Source organism: Acanthopagrus latus, chromosome 7 (genome assembly GCF_904848185.1).
Source record: "Acanthopagrus latus isolate v.2019 chromosome 7, fAcaLat1.1, whole genome shotgun sequence".
Lineage (NCBI taxonomy): Eukaryota > Metazoa > Chordata > Actinopteri > Spariformes > Sparidae > Acanthopagrus > Acanthopagrus latus.
Window position 1 is genome coordinate 26553485 of NC_051045.1, and position 21075 is coordinate 26574559.

Below are 21075 nucleotides of genomic sequence, written 5' to 3' on the forward strand. Positions count from 1 at the left end.
ACAATCTAAATCTTTACCTAAGCACCTTATCTTCAATTTATTTTAGATTATCTGATTATCTGATTATTTCTGATTATCTACTTTAACCATTCCGTTTAAGAACAAAATAGCTGTATGCTATTGAAGCATGATCAAAACTGTTTCCCTGTAGCCTCTGTAGCATGTTTCTGCTGGGTATACTCATGTTTTTTTGGATTTATCATTATATATTTTGCTGCTTTTCTCACTCAAACACATACCAGGTGATGTCCAAGTCCATTCAGGAATTTAGGCTTTAGGGGGGGACATTGGGAATGGGCCTCTTACTAACCTGCATCAATTTTCCCATATCATCCCTGCCAGTACATATACAAGCCTCCTTTTTCCCCAGTCAGTGCCAGATTGTCATTGTTGTTTTTCATCTTTGCTTTTGAGCCTCTAAAACCTGATTCCTCCTTTAACTGGACCCTTTTCTTGCCTCTTTCTTGCTGTCCTGGTTTCAGCACTTCTTCTTTGTGGACTTTGTCTATGTGCCTTAACCTCTCTAATTATCTCTGAGCTGATATTGTTGTCTTGGGTCCACTCTCCACTGTCTCACAGTCAACAGTGTGACAGGGGCAGAGGCTGTAATTTGTCCAGTAAAACATCTGGAGGAGGTGGTGTTTTACCTGATTACTACACATGCTCAGAAAGCGAAAATGAACACTTGAAAGCCTCGGTTATCCGATTCTTTGCATTCTATACGTGCTTTTGTGTAATTTACCATGTGTGAAGCATATGTTTATGGATGTGTTGTATTTTAAGGTCTAGTTTTACTGTGTAAAACGCTCAACACTGGGTCTGAGGGAAGCCTCAGAAATATACCAGTCTTGTTAAGTGCCCTTATTTGACACACTCAAAACTATTTTTCTCCAAAACAGTGACTATTTTTTTAAAGCAGAGTGAAGTATTTTCAATTATGTTAAAATGTTCCATCTGATTCTGTCACACAAGTTAAATGTAAAGTGTCACATTTAATTTTTAGTGATGAATAGAAACAAACATGTATGCAGTTTATTTATTACAGGAGACAAACAAGATAGAAAATAAGATAACAAACTATTTGAAATGCATTACTTTCATGTGTAAGACTTGAATAACCAACACTTAACACAAAAAAAATGTTTACATAGAAAAACTATATGTGGCACTTTACATTGAACTTGAAAATGTACATGTAATTGAATGACTTATAGTCAATGTTTTAGGCCTATCACAACATTATACCACAGACATTAGATACCACAGCATTTAGAAAACATTTCTTCGCTGAACACAAATGTGCCTCATGTATGCACTAATTTGTGCTGCCCTCTAGTGAGAACAAAGGCACGACACCTAGATGCCTCCATGTGCAGCTGAACTTCGGCTCAGGATCGCATTTCCCTAACCCCAGAGGACTACATGAAGGCAGCAGATGAACTGCTGTGCAACAGTAAAACTGTCAACTAAAACTAAAACTAGTTGTAGCGTATGTACAACCACAACAGTACATGTTTAAGAAATGTCATGAGGATAGGGTTTGATCTCCAGCTCATACCATCAAGAATTCCAGTGTGAGGAGTTGTTAAATTTGTGTGTTTCCACCAACTTTGTTAACAGTTAACATACAGAGTACTGACAGATCATGAAACAAAACAAAACAAACAGTCAACTATATGTATATACAGAATATATAAATATATATATATATATATATATATATATATATATATATATATATATATATATATATGGAGGGAGTGCAGAATTATTTGGCAAATGAGTATTTTGACTACATCATCCTCTTTATGCACGTTGTCTTACTCCAAGCTGTATAGGCTCGAAAGCCCACTACCAATTAAGCATATCAGGTGATGTGCATCTCTGTAATGAGAAGGGGTGTGGTCTAATGACATCAACACCCTATATCAGGTGTGCATAATTATTAGGCAACTTTCTTTCCTTTGGCAAAATGGGGCAGAAGAGGGACTTGACAGGCTCAGAAAAGTCAAAAATAGTGAGATATCTTGCAGAGGGATGCAGCGCTCTTAAAATTGCCAAGCTTCTGAAGCGTGATCATCGAACAATCAAGCGTTTCATTCAAAATAGTCAACAGGGTCGCAAAAAGCGTGTGGAAAAACCAAGGCGCAAAATAACTGCCCATGAACTGAGAAAAGTCAAGCGTGCAGCTGCCAAGATGCCACTTGCCACCAGTTTTGCCATATTTCAGAGCTGCAACATCACTGGAGTGCCCAAAAGCACAAAGTGTGCAACACTCAGAGACATGGCCAAGGTAAGAAAGGCTGAAAAACGACCACCAATGAACAAGACACACAAGCTGAAATGTCAAGGCTGGGCCAAGAAATATCTCAAGACTGATTTTTCTAAGGTTTATGGACTGATGAAATGAGAGTGAGACTTGATGGGCCAGATGGATGGGCCCGTGGCTGGATCGGTAAAGGGCAGAGAGCTCCAGTCCGACTCAGACGCCAGCAAGGTGGAGGTGGGGTACTGGTATGGGCTGGTATCATCAAAGATGAGCTTGTGGGGCCTTTTCGGGTTGAGGATGGAGTCAAGCTCAACTCCCAGTCCTACTGCCAGTTTCTGGAAGACACCTTCTTCAAGCAGTGGTACAGGAAGAAGTCCGCATCCTTCAAGAAAAACATGATTTTCATGCAGGACAATGCTCCGTCACACGCATCCCAGTACTCCACAGCGTGGCTGGCAAGAAAGGGCCTAAAAGAAGAAAAACTAATGACATGGCCTCCTTGTTCACCTGATCTGAACCCCATAGAGAACCTCTGGTCCCTCGTCAAATGTGAGATTTACAAGGAGGGAAAACAGTACATCTCTCTGACCAGTGTCTGGGAGGCTGTGGTTGCTGCTGCACGCAATGTTGATCGTGAACAGATCAAAACACTGACAGAATCCATGGATGGCAGGCTTTTGAGTGTCCTCGTAAAGAAAGGTGGCTATATTGGTCACTGATTTGTTTTTGAATGTCAGAAATGTATATTTGTGAATGTTGAGCTGTTGTATTGGTTTCCCTGGTGAAAATAAATAATTGAAATGGGTATATATATTTGTGTTTTTTTGTTAAGTTGCCTAATAATTATGCACAGTAATAGTCATCTGCACACACAGATATCCTCTTAAAATGGCTAAAACTAAAAAAGTCCAACTCCCAAAAATATTCAGCTCTGATATTAATGAGTCTTATGGGTTCACTTGCCTAATAATTCTGCACTCCGTGTGTGTGTGTATGTGTGTATATATATATATATATATATATATATATATATATATATATATATATATATATATATATATATATATATATATATATATATATATATATATATATATATATATATATATATATATATATATATATATATATATATATATATATATATATACAGGGATACAGTATTTGTTTGGCTCTCTGTCAGCGAAAACATAATGGACATTTATTCAAGTCCCAATAATTAATTTCTACCTAGTCCTCCTCCTCTGCTTAAGAATGAAGGTGAGAAAGTTATGGCTGAAAGGCAATAGGTGTTTGTATGTCATGTCATGCTTAAGCAATACCTACTTTAAAAATGTCTAATCGTAGAGTGATTTGAAATCTCATTCTTTAGTATAAATAAAAATAAAGATAATACCAGGTTGAAACAATATTATCGGATGTATGGTCAGATGAGCTAACTGATTAAGTTGAGAGAGGGAGGCTTAAGTTAGCAGCAAATGTCCCTTTTCTGTCCATAAGGACACTTTATAGACATAGCTGGTATTTTGTGACACAATGCCATAAGACATTTTGTATTTCTCCTGGGAGATCCTAAGGATGGGACTGAAAGAGACACCATTCACTCTATCACAAGTAATGCTGTATTCCAGCAAAATTATATGGAAGCTGTTACTTAAAAATGTAAATGTGTTACATAATGTTGCTTTTAACAATGATTTGCACAGTGAATGAAGACACAACATATTTATTTTACTTATGAATTTTGAGATTTGAAAAAATTCCACAGTCCTGCTGACTAATTGAAATAGTTTATTGTGCCTCCTTATGAGGTTGTCACTGCTGTGGTAACTGTTCACCTGTTAGTCAAAGAGCAAGCCCTGTACGCTGTCTGTCTCCTTGGATTTGATAAAGGATTGAAAAGTAGCCCATTTTGTTTTGTGTGCTTAGTCACAGGCTGACCAAGTCCATCTGCTGCACAGGCAAGTGGTCTAACAAAAATGATTTGATTAAATGCAGGCTTCTCAGATAATAGTTGTATTTGTTTTCATCTTACATCACATCACAGATCACACATTGCCATCACACATCACATTTTACAGACACAAAACTTTTCCCTAACGTTTAAAGCACCCATAATGTAATGTCCATAACCATTCACACCTTTTATGTATATGATTAGATGTGTACTTTAGTCTATTCTTGGACTAAAATTATAAAGCAGCTTTCATTCTTTCACTGTTATTATCAACTGAAAGCATGACCATTACCATGTCCTATATTACACCAATAACCTGACAGCTTCATAAGAGGGCAAAGTCTGAAGTAGCTGAACAGACTCACAGTCAGTAAAAGAACTTTAACGATAAGTGCCTCTTAGCACACAAGATCTGATATAACTAATATAAGATGTTATAGTTTGTTTTAATTAGCATAGCTTTTATTTTAAACTGCAAACTGCATGAACAATACATATCCACAATATATACTTTTTATTATAGATGCCCTTCACATGGAATTCATGTTTATAAGCTTGTGCATCAAGCCCTTCCTGTTGAAGGCTTTTGATTTGCATTTTTAAATTAATCAATTAAATTATTTATTTATTCATTTTCTTTTTATCTCTTGTTGTCAACATAGGTGTCATTTACCACTTGGGACATGTCCACACCATTTTTTGAAATGACCGTTTTTTGTCCGAATCGCTTGTTTAAAAATGGTAATTATTTGAAAATAGCTTTCAACAAGAAATATACCTAGTAAATGAGATGACATTTCGAAGCCGTAATGTCTCCCACCATTTATTAACAAAAAGTGATGACCTTGTTTTCAAGGTACATTTGTCTAATTTGAGCCTGTGTTGTCTAATTACCACAGATTCATTTAAGTAGCATTAAATGTAGTATCTGATTGGATACTCTAGTGTCTTCTTTGAGTATCAGTGGGACGTAATATGGTATAACTCATTTGCTTTTGTTGTGCCAAAATAAATTATTTTCTTTCTTGTCATGTCTTGCATTTATATGTTAGTCAGTTGATCCATTCACTGTGAATGAACTCACTAAATAAAGGCCTTAATACAGTATATACAAGATTTAAGCAAACATCTTCATGCAGTTGAGGTGTTGGTTAATGTCAGTGTTCTCACTCAGATGAATTTGAATTAAGCTGCATGGTAGGCAGCTCACAACTCTTCACTGAGGAAAATCTCCACCCTGCTGCTAATCAATTACAAATAAGGAAGTAAAATAAATAAAACAGTTCCATGTGGTGCTATCATTATAGCTCCCTGCCTTTTGTATATTTAAAGGTACAGTTACACCCCACAAGACTCAGACTTCATTCTGAGTGAATTAATAATGCTTTTATTGTCATGTGCCAAGAAGATGAGAAATGGTAGTCATTGGTGGTGGTGCTGATGGGATGAGAGTTCAGTTGTTTGGGCATTACAACAAGGTCATGTGAGCTTCTCTATATTCAACCTAAAACCCCCGCCCCCGCCTCTCACTTTCTCGTCACATGATAAGAAAACGTAAAAGACAAAACATTATGACAACTTTTGAGGATATGAACACAAATTAAGTCAGGCTCATTTCAGCCACCTTTAGCTGGACTAAGCAGTTCCTTCATGATCAATGACAAGATGTCTGACTGGTGGAGTGGCCCTGGCAGCGTGCAAACCACTTCAAACATTCCATTTTGCAAATATCTTTCCCTCCTGAGATGTCATACTCTTGCACTGCCAGACCTTTAGCCAGTGCTGACGGGTGGCACGCAATATCACTCTGTCTTGTGTGACCAACCACAATCTTCATGGGCACAAATCACGGGGCGCAGTGATAGCGCCCCTGCAACACAGTGTCGGCGGGAGTTCTTGTTGTTGTCAGTGTTGGGGCCTCTTTCAGCGTGTAATTTGTCCAAACGTCTCTTTAAAATTTAATTATGCAGTGTTGTCAAAAATGTTGAAGCGCAAACTTGACTTGACTGGCAGCTTTTTACCATGCACTGTTACTCCACCACCGTCCCCCCTGCCTGCCGACATCAAAGTCAGTGTAATGTTACCGCAACCTGACACGTTTTGTGGAAATGTCTGGACAGTATGAAGCCTAAGACAAGTGCAATTGTGAATGTAAAATGTGGTTTTCAGAACCATTAACTTAACTGCTAACACTATATGCTGCTGACTGGGCTGAAGGATGTGTCCGTAAACATGCTGGTACAACTCTGCAGTGACTGACCTCCAGTTTTCCAGTAGTTTCCAGTTTGTAAAAAAAAACAAAAAAACAAAAAACATCAAATTGGCAGTGTAAAACATATGTGACACAATATCATAAGAAGGCATAATAGAAAACAATAGTTTATTACAGAAAGTCCTGATTTGTTTACAGATCATACATTAAACAAAGACCCAATACCCAACTATTCAATAACAAAAATTTAAAAAAAGAAAAAAAAAAATGCCTTTCCTTGTATGGCCTAAAACCTTTTAGTTTCAGTTTAGTTACGTAACTAAGTAAATGATGTCAAGTTTGTACAATATCATATTTATATGTATATGCAAGTCTATTCTATATCTTAGCTTAAATGATATTGTTTATTTTTACTACTGTTATTGTTTTTTGTAATATTCCGTCCTTTGGCTGCTGTGGCAAACAAATTTCCCCATTTATGAGAGTGTTGATTGATTAAAAGCTACCGCAAAATGTAGTAAAAGCTGCTGTAAATGATCATTTTTTTGTGAAATAAGAGTTAATAAGCTCTTTTTTATGGAGTTCTCAGGACAGAGAACTCTCTAAAGAGGCGATCCTGTGTACAAATGACCTAAATGTTGCATACATGCGAACCTTTCAAGGAATCTGCCTTCAAACCACCAACAGTCTACTTGATGCCTGCCACCATGTGGATCCACCAGTTGGCCTGCACAGTCCAGCCCTGGTTCTCACACACAGAGATTTGCTGGAGGAAATGCTCCTTGGCCTCTGCCTCACTCTGTTCCTCCTGGAGCGCATCCCGCAGGTAGCGCATGTCCTCTGCAGCACTCAGCTCCGGGATGCCCGTCAGAAGCATGAGGTGGAAAAGAGTGATGAGCAGACGGGAGTGTGAGCGCAGGGAGAGATATGCTTGGGTGCAAGTGTCCTGAGATGGGCAGGTGGGAAAGACATGAGACAGAGGAGGACAGGGACAAAACACAAAGTAATAACAACAAAAGATAAAAGGATATAATAATATATTACACGTATCTCTACCGTATGCACAGTTAATTCATTTGTTCACTTACACAAACACATAATCATCCATTACATGTAAGTGATGTATGGTAAGAGGAAATGACATATATGATAATATGATCATAAAGATAAGATAATAGATAGATAGATAGATAGATAGATAGATAGATAGATAGATAGATAGATAGATAGATAGATAGATAGATAGATAGATAGATAGATAGATAGATAGATAGATAGATAGATACTATGATCATTAATTCATGTGCATGCAGGAAGTGTAACTGATTGATATGAGGTATTGATGCATAGACATATATTCAGGGCGGCACCTTCTACATGTGTGAGTAATTTGGTGGAGATGGGAAATTTTTATAAGGACTTTCTGCTTTATGGCAAAGCATCAAAATGGAGTACACCATCACGCCCACCGGGTATGTTGTAGGCAAAGGCTTTTGATAACTTATATCTTCAGTGAAGTGAATTTGAGGTCTGTGGTGTTAAATCTGTAGGAGGAGTTCAAGTATGAGGCATGGAAATGTGGCAAAATGGCGGTGAAAATAAAAATGTAAAATGTAAAAATCGTGTTGGACTGAGCGCTTTGGTCCCCCGACATTTTTTGTGTGGCTGGTCATGATATGTAGGCATACTGAATTTTGTAAATTTATGTGCATGTGGTAAGCGGGGATTTACAGCAGAGGGCGCTATAGAGCCCCCTGGCCACACCCACACAACCAACAAGGTTTTTTTGTTTTTTTTTAAAGCACATTTTTTGGCATTTATCAGCTTCATTGATAGAACGACTTAAGATATGATAGGAAGGAGGATGAGAGAGAGGGGGAGTGACATGCAGCAAAGGCCCCCAGGCTGGGACTCGAACTCGGGGCCAATGATGTTGAATTATGAAATTCTTCATTCTTCTTTTATATTCCAAGTTTGGTGAGTTTTGGGGTATGTTCAGGCCTCTAAAACTGTGATCAATGTTGAGAATAAAAGTAAGAATCCCTACAGATTCAAAAGGTTCACACACTGGTCAGTGCTCAGGTCCTAAGACGAAGAAGAAGAAGAAGAAACAGCAAGACACATGAAACTAGGGGAAAATTTCGCCTCACTGGTGGTGACACAGTTAAAAAAAAATCACCTTTGCTAAGAAGAAAGAAAATGTGAGTCAGAGTGTTATTCACGTTTGTTCTTGTTTGCCAAAATACTTCAAAGTTGCACTTTGTAGGATTTGGGAAGAAATTTTAATCAGTTGAAAAAGATCTTCATTGACTGTTTTTCTTTTCTGCTTAAACAAACTAAAAACACTTTGTTTAAATGAGTGAATTAACTGTATAAACAAACTGATTTTAAAGGACAACACAGTTTATACTCTTTTACTTTGTTTATATGTGGTGGACCCCGCCACCTTTGTAGCTTCAAACAGTGTTCTGGGGACCTTATTTGCCTCTGAGAACAGCTTGTTTATGGAGTTATGCGGAAAAAAACAATTTCTGAGTTTGTATTATTACCTCATTAATATGTAAATATAAAAATTCTGAGCTTGAATTTCTTCCTCAAAACTATGTAGTGCCCCTTTAAATATTGAGTATTCATACTTTAAATACAAGTATCAGTATAATTACCACTTACACTCAGCTAAACACAATCACATCTACAAACAAAATATCAGGTCTTCTCACCTTGAACCGCTGAAAGTAGAGGCTTTTGTGCCCTTTGACCCTGCCCATGACATACAAGAAGTCAGGAGTGAGGACAAATGGTACACGCTCCCTGTTCACACCAAGGAAGCGCTTCGTGTTGCCCAGGATGTGACCGAAGTCGATGTGAAACAGGTTCCCTGAGAGGCCCAGGACATACAAAGGCATTTACGTTCAGATGATAAACTACTCTGGTTTCACATTTTCACATGTTGTTTGTTCATTGATCTTTTCACCAAGTCATTCTCTCAGCATCTGAGATTTAAATGATCTGTCATATTACTCAATAACGCGATTGACTGGACCGTTTACGTTTGACAGGTTTACTCATTTAGTTCAATTTAAAGGCAGTGTGATGTGAACGAGAATTTGGAGTGCATACCTTGGTCTGTGATCATGATGTTGTCATTATGTCGATCTCCTATACCCAACACGTAAGTGGCCACACAGTAACCAGCACAGGACTTCACAAACTTCTCCACAGTCTTGTAGTGCTGTAGTCAAATGAGATCACAGCAGCTCAGTAACATAACTGGTAGCATGGAACAGCATGAGCCGCTCTGACACAGCTGATACGTTGTGGCCTACACTCTCCTTTCAAACAAGCTGTAAAAGTTAGTATGATGAAATAAAAATTAGGCTGCTTGAACTGTACAGACCGACGTGGCTCAGTGTGGCATTTCGACATAAGAAACCTGAATGGAGTATGTTTTTATTTTCATTTGAAATCCAATATTAACTGTGCACAATGACAATAAAGTTGAATCTAATCTAATCTAATTTGGGCCTGAATCTAGAGTGCAACCTGGCTGTGGATATTTTCTGTGTTTTAAATATTACTCACAATTTCTTGGAGTGGACATTTGGACTTGAGCCACTCAAACAGAGCATCGTTTCTGAAGGCTCCAGTTGTTCCTCCATGGTTCCTCTGGACTGCGGCAATGGTTGCTGCATTCCTCACGATCTCAATCATACCTGTTGAGGACGACCAGAAATGGTCCATGTCAAGAAGTCATCAGTTGTTTGTTAGATTATTCACAATGTGTTTTACAGCATTTGTACGGACAACTGATCTTGCCCAATTAGCTTCTCTTTATCACCTAATTATGTTCCAACATCCCTTGCCATTCTTTATTGAATAACAAAAGAGGTATGCATTGAAAGGGAACTTTGCCAATCGAGGGCAGAGTTGGGGAAGAAATTATAGTCCTACTCAAGTCAAGTCCATTTTGATCAATGAGGCTCCCGGTTTCAACTACAACTTTTACCTATGTTGTGTCCTGTGGAGATGCAGCCGTATGGAATGAGGTTCAGGTCCAGAGACTTCTCCTGCCAGATGGAATCCATCACCACCAGTGTCTGCACAGGAAGATTAGGAGTCAGGTGTTAATTTACCCAAGGGTGAATCATATTCAGGGACAATAAAACACCAGCACTGTTTTGTCAGTAAGATGAGAAATTATGGGGAGGAAAAAAAAAAAAACCTTCCTGACCTGAATGACCAGCATATCCTGCCTGAGGTCGTCCCCCTGTTTGAATATTATTCCGACGGGTGTAGGTGAGGTGGGCGATGGCATGGGGGAGAACTCCAGCCACAGTGGCTTCTTCTTGGAGGCCATCACCTTGCATTTGTCCAGCTGGACGATATTTTGGGATATGAAGTAACTGAATGGTAAAAGCCCTATAAACATATTTTCACAGCCAACTTCTCAGTATCAGTGATGACGTCTTAAATGAACACACAAATACAGAAAAAAACACAGATACAGATGTTTCTGGAATATTTAATGTAACGGAAATACTTCAAACTTGAAAGAAGTTTTCAGGGTTTTAACAGCATTTGAGTGGCTGTAAGAGTAATTACTTCATAGAGAAACACTTCAATTTGCATTTTGTGTTTGTTTTTTTTTTAAGTAAAATGCCACTGCAACTATTGAATGGAAAAAAATTAAAATTTCAATCTGTCCAATACTTTGATCAATCACTAAATTCCGATGATTAATGAAATAATCCAGGACTTTGAAGGCTCATCAGTCAGAAAACACCAGCACAGTGGTTTAGAATCCTCTGAGGGAAGACCTTACAACCCCCAGCTGTTTGCAGATGCAGCAGACTGCTGTGTCTAGCAAAACCTATGGAAAACCCACTGTGTGCTATCCAGGGCTAAACCAACTGTGAGGTGGCAGGCTGCCGCACAGCTGCTGCACCTTTCCAGCTCCAAAAACAGTAGCAGTGAAACCATTCAATTCACCACAATGGCCCTTAAATGGCAAAAACGATACAGGCATAAACGGTGAAGAAAGCAGAGCAGGTGCATCTGTTAATCACTAAATATGATTTGGAACGGCCTGTGCAGCTGACTTAGTCCTCAACATAACGAGGAGCAGGTGTGCAATTGTAGTGTTAAGATGAATATTTTAATAGTGGTTAGTTGAACTGAATAGTTAACAGGGAATGGATTATAGTAAAGACTATATCCTTAATACTGCAGTATTACTACTATGTGTTTGATTAGTGTCATTATTCTAATTAAAAAGAAGCTTTTCATTTGTTAATCTGAACATGGGACTTCACACCTACATCGTTCACCCTCAAAATGGGAATATATTTGGCTACTCTGATATCATTCACTGTCACCTCATGCTCCAACAGTGTAAAATATGACATCATTTAAAATGTTCACATTATTACTGTAGGCCTGAGTAGCCTCTAGAGTGATAATGTTAGAATTTGAAATGTTGTCATATTTTACATCTAGAGCTTAGATGGATGATGAAGGGCAAAAGTGTGGAATTGTGCAGCTTTAGCTAAGTGACAGGCCAGATATTGGATTTATTTATCTGGTGTTCAGAGATTTCATATGCATGGTAATATGCACACACAACCACCCACACACACACACACACACACACACACACACAGCAGCGCTTACCAGGATCATTCCAGCTTTGACACGTGGGTCAAAGGGCAGCAGGAACTCGTTTGGCAGATTACATATTCTGAGATACTCTTGAAGTTTGAGGGGTGCTAAAAAAAACAGAGATACAGAAACACAATTAGGCAAATTAGTTTAGTGGCCTCTTCCACGAGAGGATTACCTGGCAAAGAGAAAAAGAAAATAAAAATCCACCATTCATTCCTCTAAGTGCACTGACTGATGAGCACCTGGTGTGCAATGTAACCTAATATACTAAAAGACAATAATAGTTCTTTCTGTGGGGTCGGTGCATTCCAATTAACATAAACATGCACAGCAATTGCTTGAATAGAAACAAAAGCTGTTTCCTGTGTGTGTGTGTGTGTGTGTGTGTGTGTGTGTGTGTGTGTGTGTGTGTGTGTGTGTGTGTGTGTGTGTGTGCGTGCATATGTGTCAATCATGATGCACCTGTTCTTTGTTTGCATGACCACATTTATAACAAAGAGCCCGCGCTAGCTGGAGTGGTGAAATTTGAAATACCTGATAAAGGTGTCTAATACAGAGCCCCAGACATGACATGGTCAAAAAGAATTTACATTGCGGCCACAATATAGCTATAACGTGCGCACAAAATACTAATTCATGGCCACGAAATACTCATTTGTGGCCACAAAGTGGGTATAATTTGCACATGAAATACTAATTAATAATATTAATATTATTCCTTTTGGTTAGCAGTAGCATCTCTGGAAAAATAGTATTTTGTGGTCATGAATTAGAATTTCCTGGACATGTTATAGCTATATTGTGGCTACAATTATTTTTTTTTTTTGACCATGTCATGTCTGGGGCTCCCTAGTCTACCATGCTGGTAGAGTTAAATGGAAAAGGCTATCGTGCTGCATTATGGGAAGTGTAGGACAAAGCCTTATTTGGATCTTGACACAGGCTAGAGACTAAAGTCATAATGTCTTGCGTTCTGCTGCTTTGATTTTGATTTAAGAATCTGTCATCTCTTAAAAACCAAGCAAAAGTCTTGTTGATACCAAAAATCTATTTTGCATGAAAGATGTACCCGAAATAGCAACATAAAAAGTTGCAGACACTGGGTTTTTTTTTGGTTTATGAATGTCTTTCTTGGCTGTATCTCACCTGTTGGAGAGAGATCAGTCTTGTCGGGATAGAGGTTTTTAATCGCTATAGCAACCTCCTGAAGGGCCTCCACAGCCTGGACCTGTTTGGTAAAGCTGTCAAGCATGGCTTGTCCACAGCCCAGCAGGTAAGCCTCCAGTATCACAGCCATGCGCTGGCGGAAATACGGACACCCTGCCACCTCACTGCGGACATACCAGAAGAAGAAGTGGCCGATTTTCTTGCTCTGCAGTGATGGAGGTGAGGTGAGTGAGTCAGAGAGAAAGCAGGATACAGACACAAATATAGTCCCTGCTGGGACACTGTTGCTTATCAATGTGTGAACCTTTGGGACAAAAAAGGAGAGAGAGCAAAGCTCGTGCAAAAGAGAAGAAGCACAGGGCAGGGAAATAAAAGATTTACCGTTTAAGGAGGTTCTGTCTGTCACAGAATCATCCATTGGTATCTATTCTGCAGTCAATTTTAAACTCAGATCTGTTGCCCAGTCTGCTGACACCATGGAAAGAATGTGAGCATCACTGTAGTGAAACTCTGGTACTGAGTGATGGAGTAACAAAGTCTGTCCCTGACTGACTGATGAAGTTACATGATTTATTGGTCGAGTGTTTCAAAATGAAAAGGTGGTGAGAATGAACATGGTTCTGTCCTGGCTCCAGCTGTAAGAAGCCACACTAGATGAGATGTTTCACACAAGTACATTCAGCTGATAAATGTAAAAACCACATACATTTTTTTGACTAATCTCCTGCAGTTTTACCCAGAACTGATAACCATCACTACCCCATAGGGTGAGGGAGGATTTCTGGAAATTGGAGGCTTTGTAAGTCATTACTACTATAACCAAGGCAACAAACCCTCAAAAAGGAAAAAAAAAGAAAAAAAAGACAAGAATCATCCAAGGACGCTAAAGACCAACAGACAACTGACATCAAGGTTAATGTACTGTCAACCTTCTTTGCTTAACAAAGAAATAAATGTGCTATTGTCCAGTTTGGAAGTGGAGTTTCCCACAATCCATTGCATCCATTGAAAAAGTAAAGACTTGACTTCAGTCGTTCATTAAAACGCTAGCCACATTACTAAAAACATCAGTAGAGAAAGCAAAAGAGACCAGTTTGGACTGGCACCCTCAAAGCCTGCAAATTAAACTCATCTACTCTATTATTAGCGACACTGCTCCTGACAACTTCAAGCAAAGTGAGTGGACTATCGACTAAAGGACCCAGACTAATCATCTCAGCATTCAAGCTAATCGAAAGCAAAGGGAGAGAATGAAAGGGAATTGAACTCAGGGTGAAGAAAATGAGCACTCTTAATGGAGAGAGCAGAAACGATTATGAGTGCAGCTGGTGTCAGACAAACTGTACACTGATGGTCAACTCTTCTGCCTTACCACATGCAGTTAAACCAAATGAAAAATCTGAAGGTACAACTTGAAGTTTTGTCCCTGCACTGCATTATTTTTTTATTATTATTATTTTTTTAAACTGAAATCTAACTAAATCTTAACCTTGTCATGTGATAATTGGCCACTGCTTTACTTTAAGCACAAATATTCACCACTACAGAAAATTGCAGATGATAATGTAATGCAGAGTGACCCTGAATATGAGGATGCTGCTCGACTTACCCGCAGAGCTCTTTGGATGAGGTAGCGAGCGAGAAAACTGTCATGGTAAGGTTCCACTTTCAGTGTCTGTATGAATAAACAGGATGGAAAAAAACAGTAGGTTAGGTCAACAATCTCCAGTGTCAACCACAGTACATAAGTGCAGACACTTAATGCCTTTGCAGCATTAAACTGCATATTGAGACTCAAAACTGAAAAACAAAACATAATTTGATATACATACATGTAGATTTGTGATGATCAATGAGCAATGTATTAATTTGTTTTAGTATCTTATTATTTATTAATTAATCTAATTATTAATGTAAGAGTCAACACAACCTGTACAACATAAACTCACATATATTTTAACTGCATAATAATAATCCATACAGAGCACTCCTGTCCTGGAATACTACTGGGCAAAACCTTAAAGGGATAGTTCGTGTTTTTTGAAGTGGGGTCATATAAAGTACATATCTATAGTCGGTCTGTTCCCTACCGTAATCACCGAGCAGCCCAGCCTCAGTTTGGAGAAGCAGAGGGCCGCTTCATCCCAGACGAACTATCGCTTTAAGTTATTTTGTTACTTTAGAATAAATACAGATTGAGATTCAGAGTCAAATGTCAACACCTGATTTGGAGTCGATTACACTAACCTGCTAAGGATGACCTGCCCTCCTCGGTCTCTATTTGGCCACATCCTGCCTTTAAAGTGACGCGCATGTACATCTCTCACCAGAGATTGAACAGAGGCAAGATGTTTCGCTCTATAGCCAAAACGGAGTGTTCAGGACTCAGCGTGAAAAAAGGATGCTGCAGCAATGTAGCATTTGAGAAAAATGATATGTTTTTTGAAAATTAAATTATGTAAACCTTTTCTATTGGACCGCCAAATAAAAAGTATGAACTTGAAAATAAGCATTATATGACCTCTTTAAAACTAAATTTTTTAAACAACAGTTTCCAAAAACAAAATCGGGAGCAAAATCAATATGTTAGCTAAAGTTATCATGTCTTGCTAATCAGCTTACCAATCCTTATGGAGCAGTACCTCAAAGGCAAAGAGTTAACATAGCACTGTAGTATAATTTTGTGGATCAAATACAACAATAAATTATCTTTGTTTAGAACTTCTCACCCAACCTTCAACCATTAGTTTCCGGATTTACATTCATAATTAGCACATCTACTACTGCTACTGCAGATAAAATCTTATCCTTGTCGTTTTTAGCAGTCACAATTGATCATTGCTGGCTAGAATTGATGGTGTTTGGTGTTTTTGTACTGCACTGCAAATTCAACAGAAAAGAAAATGTTCCAATATTTTGTTATTCGCACACTTCCTCCACACACACACACACACTTAGTATGTGTCTTGATTTTTTTCAAATAAACGGCACAAACATTTGCTCTGTCTTTTAAGATGAAAACACATATCCTACCTGAACCAACTGCAGCAAATACTTCAACATATCATCATTGGACAGGTTCTCCAATCTCTGGACTGCTATTCTCCTCACCACCACATCAGCAAAGTCCATGCTTAACAGCTCTAGGGCCACTGTTACATCAAGTTCCCCAGGATCCCAGTTTGAGAGTAACCAGTGAACATCCTCAACCACTCTTCGGTTCATCCAATCAATATTGCGTAGGTAATGGGGAAGATTCGTGGCATAGCGGATGCTCTCTTCCCGAAACCTTTTGAGGCGATCCCTGTTGGTGCCGGTGACTGGAGATGGGGATCTTAGAATCACTCTGTCAGTCAGTGGGCTCAAAGAATCTGTATTGGGTAAGATTGTCAGGGATGAGTAAGGTGAGGATGAGAGTTCAGCTGATTTCGTTGGAGTGGGGCTGGAGGTGGAACTGTCTGGGCATTCAGTAGAGCTAAAGCTGTTTGGGAGAACCACCGGGAAACTGTAGCGGTCCAGAAGGAAGCTGATAGCCATGGAGTCAGCTGTGTCTGGGTTAGTAGCAGAGGACAGCTTATCCGCATGGTAGGTTATAGCCTCTTCTTCCAGGTCAGGGTACGACCACATGTGCAGGCTGTAGGGGCCCTGGCTGAGGATGGATCTGCAGGAACAATCATGTGATAAAAATCATCTGCAATTTGCAACAAATGCTGTTCTAGAGTTATGATATTTTTCCAGAATGCTGATTGAAAGTGTATGGGTGAAAATAATTTACAGTGTACACACACAAACTACAGTAACACAGGAAATACAACACCTCAAAACAAAAACCGGATGTGACATCACAAAAGGGAGATATGCTAATTTTGGGTCAAGCTTAACAATTATAGATTGCACTGCTAGTTTTAACACTGAGGAGGTTTACAAGTTTCTCTTTAAAGGTTACATGTTTTCAGTTAATGACATTTTAACACTGAAAACACAGATAAATACATCAATTTATATTGATAATAAAAATCAAACCTGTGATCTATGAGGAGAAGATTGACAAAGTAGAGCACCTTCCCCTTCCCTTTCTGCAGGTCAGGTGCTTTACTGACTGAAGACGACTGTGACTTTGAGTCTTTGGTTGAAGAGACCTTAGGATCTTTGGTAACTGGAGAGACATCACCACCACCACCACAAGCATTAATAGTGAGACCTAGCTTTGCCCCACGTGGTAGATCCATGAGCAGAACGTCGAATTCCAGCCACTCATTCCAGAGTACTTCATCTGCGAAGGCCTTGGGAGAGGACGTCACTGAAGACAGAACCTTGTTGCCATAAAGTATTGAGGCTTTCACATAAACAGACTGAGGGCATTTGTTCGGCAGTTTTGCAATGTCAAAGCCAAGCAGTTTGACTCTGAGTTTTCTGTTGCAGTCCCACAAGGATATCATGAAAATGTTGTCCAAATCCTTTCCATCAAGGCGGAGATCATCGTGAGAGCTGAACTGGCCGCTGGAACCGTCAACGAGCGGCCAGTCCACAAAATTGACAGCTTCGTTGACAGCCTGCGACACAGGGACCACAGAGAGGTGGAGGTCTTGATTGGTTTTCAAGCACTGTCGAACCCACAGGAAATTGCTGAGGGGGTGGTCTCCAGATAAAAACTCCTCCCTCCCACAGACTTTTAAAACCAGCTCATCCGAAGCATCATAATCGACCCTTTGGTCTGCCATGACCTTTCTACAAACTTTCAGAAGAACGCTTGGCACCGTACTAAAGTCAACATGTATGCTGAAGCTGATCTTGCTCATGTAATGGAGGGTGACAGGAAGTTTTCTGTTGAGCTGGTCCTGTAGGTCATTTGGAATGGGGGCGTATGTTATCCAAGGCTCTGTCGCATATAGCTTGTCATCCCGATTCCTTAGCTCTTGTCTTCTCGGAGATGCCAGTTTCCTGCGTGTAAATGTGAGCTCACCAAGTCTGTCAGACGCTTCACTCTCCAGGTTGTGTCCAATCAGGTAAGCCAGACACTGCTGTTGCTTCTTCTTCTCCTCTGAATCAACTGCCACTAGTGGCTGTACCACTATGTGCGCTGAAAGACGCCCGGTGTCATCACACGACCATGGGATGTCTAACGTCCTGATAACCTGACAGTCATCATAAGCCTCGTACCAGTCTTCCCCCCTGGCATATAACAGTGTGTATTTCTCTGGGTCCAGTATTGCAAGTGGCTCAGGATGGCAATTTTGTTCTTGTGCCTGGAGGCATAGAAAAATGATATGGGAAAAATGACAGTGGTTGCACCTTGTTTATACACAGTCGGAACATTAAACAGACTAATGGATGAAGTGAATAATGTTGATCAACTTGTTATATTGCAATGTTCTAATTGGGTCATGAAATTCATGCTGATGCAAGTTGACACTCTCAAACACTGCTCGAGACCAAGTACACCTCCTTATAGCAACAACACTCCTAAGTCACATTGGCCACAACATGCTGTGCCACACTGTAAAAACCTCTCTCGAATGACCCGATGAAAGTGACAAATGGCTTGAGGCTTCCTAATTTCTTGGGAATTCCAAGTACCAGGTTTAATGTTTTGCTGGTGGAGCCACTGCCACTGGCGAGTGCCATTGTCATCGGGGAGATTGGGGGGTTTATGGCTTGTTCTGCAGTTGACCCAAGGCTTCACAATAGAATATTATATTGTAATGACATGATCACTATTATTCACTTCACATGTGGATCCTTTTAATGTTCTTATTGATCAATGTATAATTACATAAGGCTAAAACTCTTTAGCCACACTAGCAGATCTGTGAGTTTGTAACAAAAACTCTTGATGCTTTGAGCTTAATGCTATTATCAGTTGGCTAACATGCTCACACTGACAGTGCTCACAATGCTGACAGCTTTAGCAGGTATAATCCATAAACCATCTCAGACCACCATGTTAGCATGCTAACATGCTAATTAGATTATTCTAGGTATAGTGGAGGCTGATGGGAATGTTTTTAGTTTTGCAGGTTTTTAGAGAGAAACCAAAGCATTCGCCATATTAGAATTTGACTAAATGGTGAATTAAATAAACCCATTAATTAGCTGTTGAGACGTTTCACAAAAAAATAAAAATAAATAAATAAATACAAATGGGAACCTCTAAAGGAAAAGCCAGGTGATCACCAAAGTTTTTACAATTCACCCTTTAGTACCCATATATCTGTGCCCACTCTGAAGATAACGCATTTATTATTTGGGACATTTTGGTTTGTTGAAAAGTGGTGGACCATTGTAATCCTTAGAGCTACTCTGCTAGCATAACTAAGTTGTGTCCCAAATCACCTAATTCACTCCTCATTCACTACCTATTGAGTTCTATATAGAGAACAATTTACTGAACTCATTGGTCAGGTCTTTTTTTCCCTTCTGGACAATGCGTGACAATATATCATTCTTAGTTTGTGACCATCAGTTGTACACTACTTTTACGATACATTTTGGGATACTCTGAGTCCAATATAGACAGTATCATAAACATCTCTATGTATTTGGACAGCACTACAAAACGATGAATATGAATGCACTATATAGTCTTATATATAGTGATTTCAGACACAGCCTTCAAGCTCCCAACCACCACCTCTAGCACCACCTGAACAAATGTCAATATGTGACTTCAAGTAGCAGAGATCTATCTACAAAATGACCTAGAATGTACTCATTTGCGATGCCCAGCTGTAAACATTTAAACAGTGCATAAAATCAATGCACAAATCCATCACAAAAAAGAAAGAAGAAAACACATTTCTGAAGAACAGACAATCCAAGTGGGGTTTTCCTACCTGCATGCAGATGCGAAGCCGGAGCTGGTAGACGCTGCACTGTGCTGGGAGGATGACTGACACTAATTCACAGTCTGTATTAACACTGTACGCCTCATCACCAGACGGCTGTGGTGTCCCAGGCCCAGGCTTAAACTCACAGATGAACTTCAGGCAGTTCTCAGAGCAGCTTTCAGTCACCATTCCAGATAGATGCTGCTGACTCGCAGGCAGATTCAGTAGCAGTGAAGGATCCATCGATACTTTGGGAAAGCAAAACCTCAACTTAAATACATTTATCTTTGATACTGTACATGTAAATCTAACTGATTTTCAGATGTATCTCTGCTATATGATTTACAGATTTTTTTAACATGGTATTTCAGATCACTAAGAAAATGTTAAACTGTTAAATCTTACCATGAGAAGTGCAGCTTTCTTAAGATTCTCAGGTGGATTCTGTGAGAGTCTGCATCTGTTTGACCGTGTGAGACTGTGTGTTTCCTTTTTGTGATTGCTTTGGCACTTCCTCATTCTTTGATCTCACAGTTCTCCAACACCAACGCACAGATAAATACAAACAAAGCATTTACTGACACCATAAAGGGGTTGACTTCCTCGTTCCTTTTTACAGATAGATAACACATTTTGTTTCCCTTTCTGACATATTTACATTTAATGTACTACTTACATTGCTGCACAATGTAGCGTGCCTCCCTTGGTATACCAGGAACAAGTAGTGTGCTCAACAAAAGATGTTTGTAATAAAATGCAGCATGTATTTCAATTCATAATCATACAAATCAAAAGGGAGTGGTACGAATGTGTTAAAGGAAATCACTAAACCTGTCTGGGCTGTTTGACTTGCAAAGCCAGTGTAGAGTAGAATGTGGTCATGTATATGTAACTGATAGGTTCACTTAGTCCTGTTTTAATTCACAAGATAGCCAGATTGTACAAATGGGAAATTTCAAGTGGTACTTATGATTGCCAGTCA

At 39.3% G+C, this 21075-nt stretch overlaps 1 protein-coding gene across 1 annotated transcript; it reads right to left on the bottom strand.

The window, feature by feature from the left end:
• Positions 1-6995: 6995 nt before the first annotated feature.
• si:rp71-17i16.5 (phosphatidylinositol 4,5-bisphosphate 3-kinase catalytic subunit gamma isoform) lies at positions 6996-20625 on the bottom strand. Its single transcript, XM_037102737.1, has 13 exons — positions 20499-20625; positions 20100-20341; positions 17290-18512; positions 16300-16927; positions 14876-14941; positions 13246-13471; positions 12109-12203; positions 10670-10813; positions 10445-10535; positions 10021-10151; positions 9559-9670; positions 9159-9316; positions 6996-7384 (listed from the first exon to the last, which is right to left on the bottom strand). The coding sequence occupies exons 2-13, from the start codon at positions 20334-20336 to the stop codon at positions 7127-7129; spliced, it is 3369 nt and encodes a 1122-aa protein (XP_036958632.1). The 5' UTR covers positions 20337-20341; positions 20499-20625; the 3' UTR covers positions 6996-7126.
• Between the last annotated feature and the right edge of the window lie 450 nt (positions 20626-21075).

Coding starts and splice junctions, on each gene's coding strand:
- si:rp71-17i16.5 (XM_037102737.1), bottom strand. CDS start 20,336: ATGGATCCTTCACTGCTACTGAATCTGCCTGCGAGTCAGCAGCATCTA. Junction 16,928..17,289: donor CTTCTCCTCATAGATCACAG/GTTTGATTTTTA, acceptor TTGTTCCTGCAG/ATCCATCCTCAGCCAGGGCC. Junction 9,317..9,558: donor CATCATGATCACAGACCAAG/GTATGCACTCCA, acceptor TGGGCCTCTCAG/GGAACCTGTTTCACATCGAC.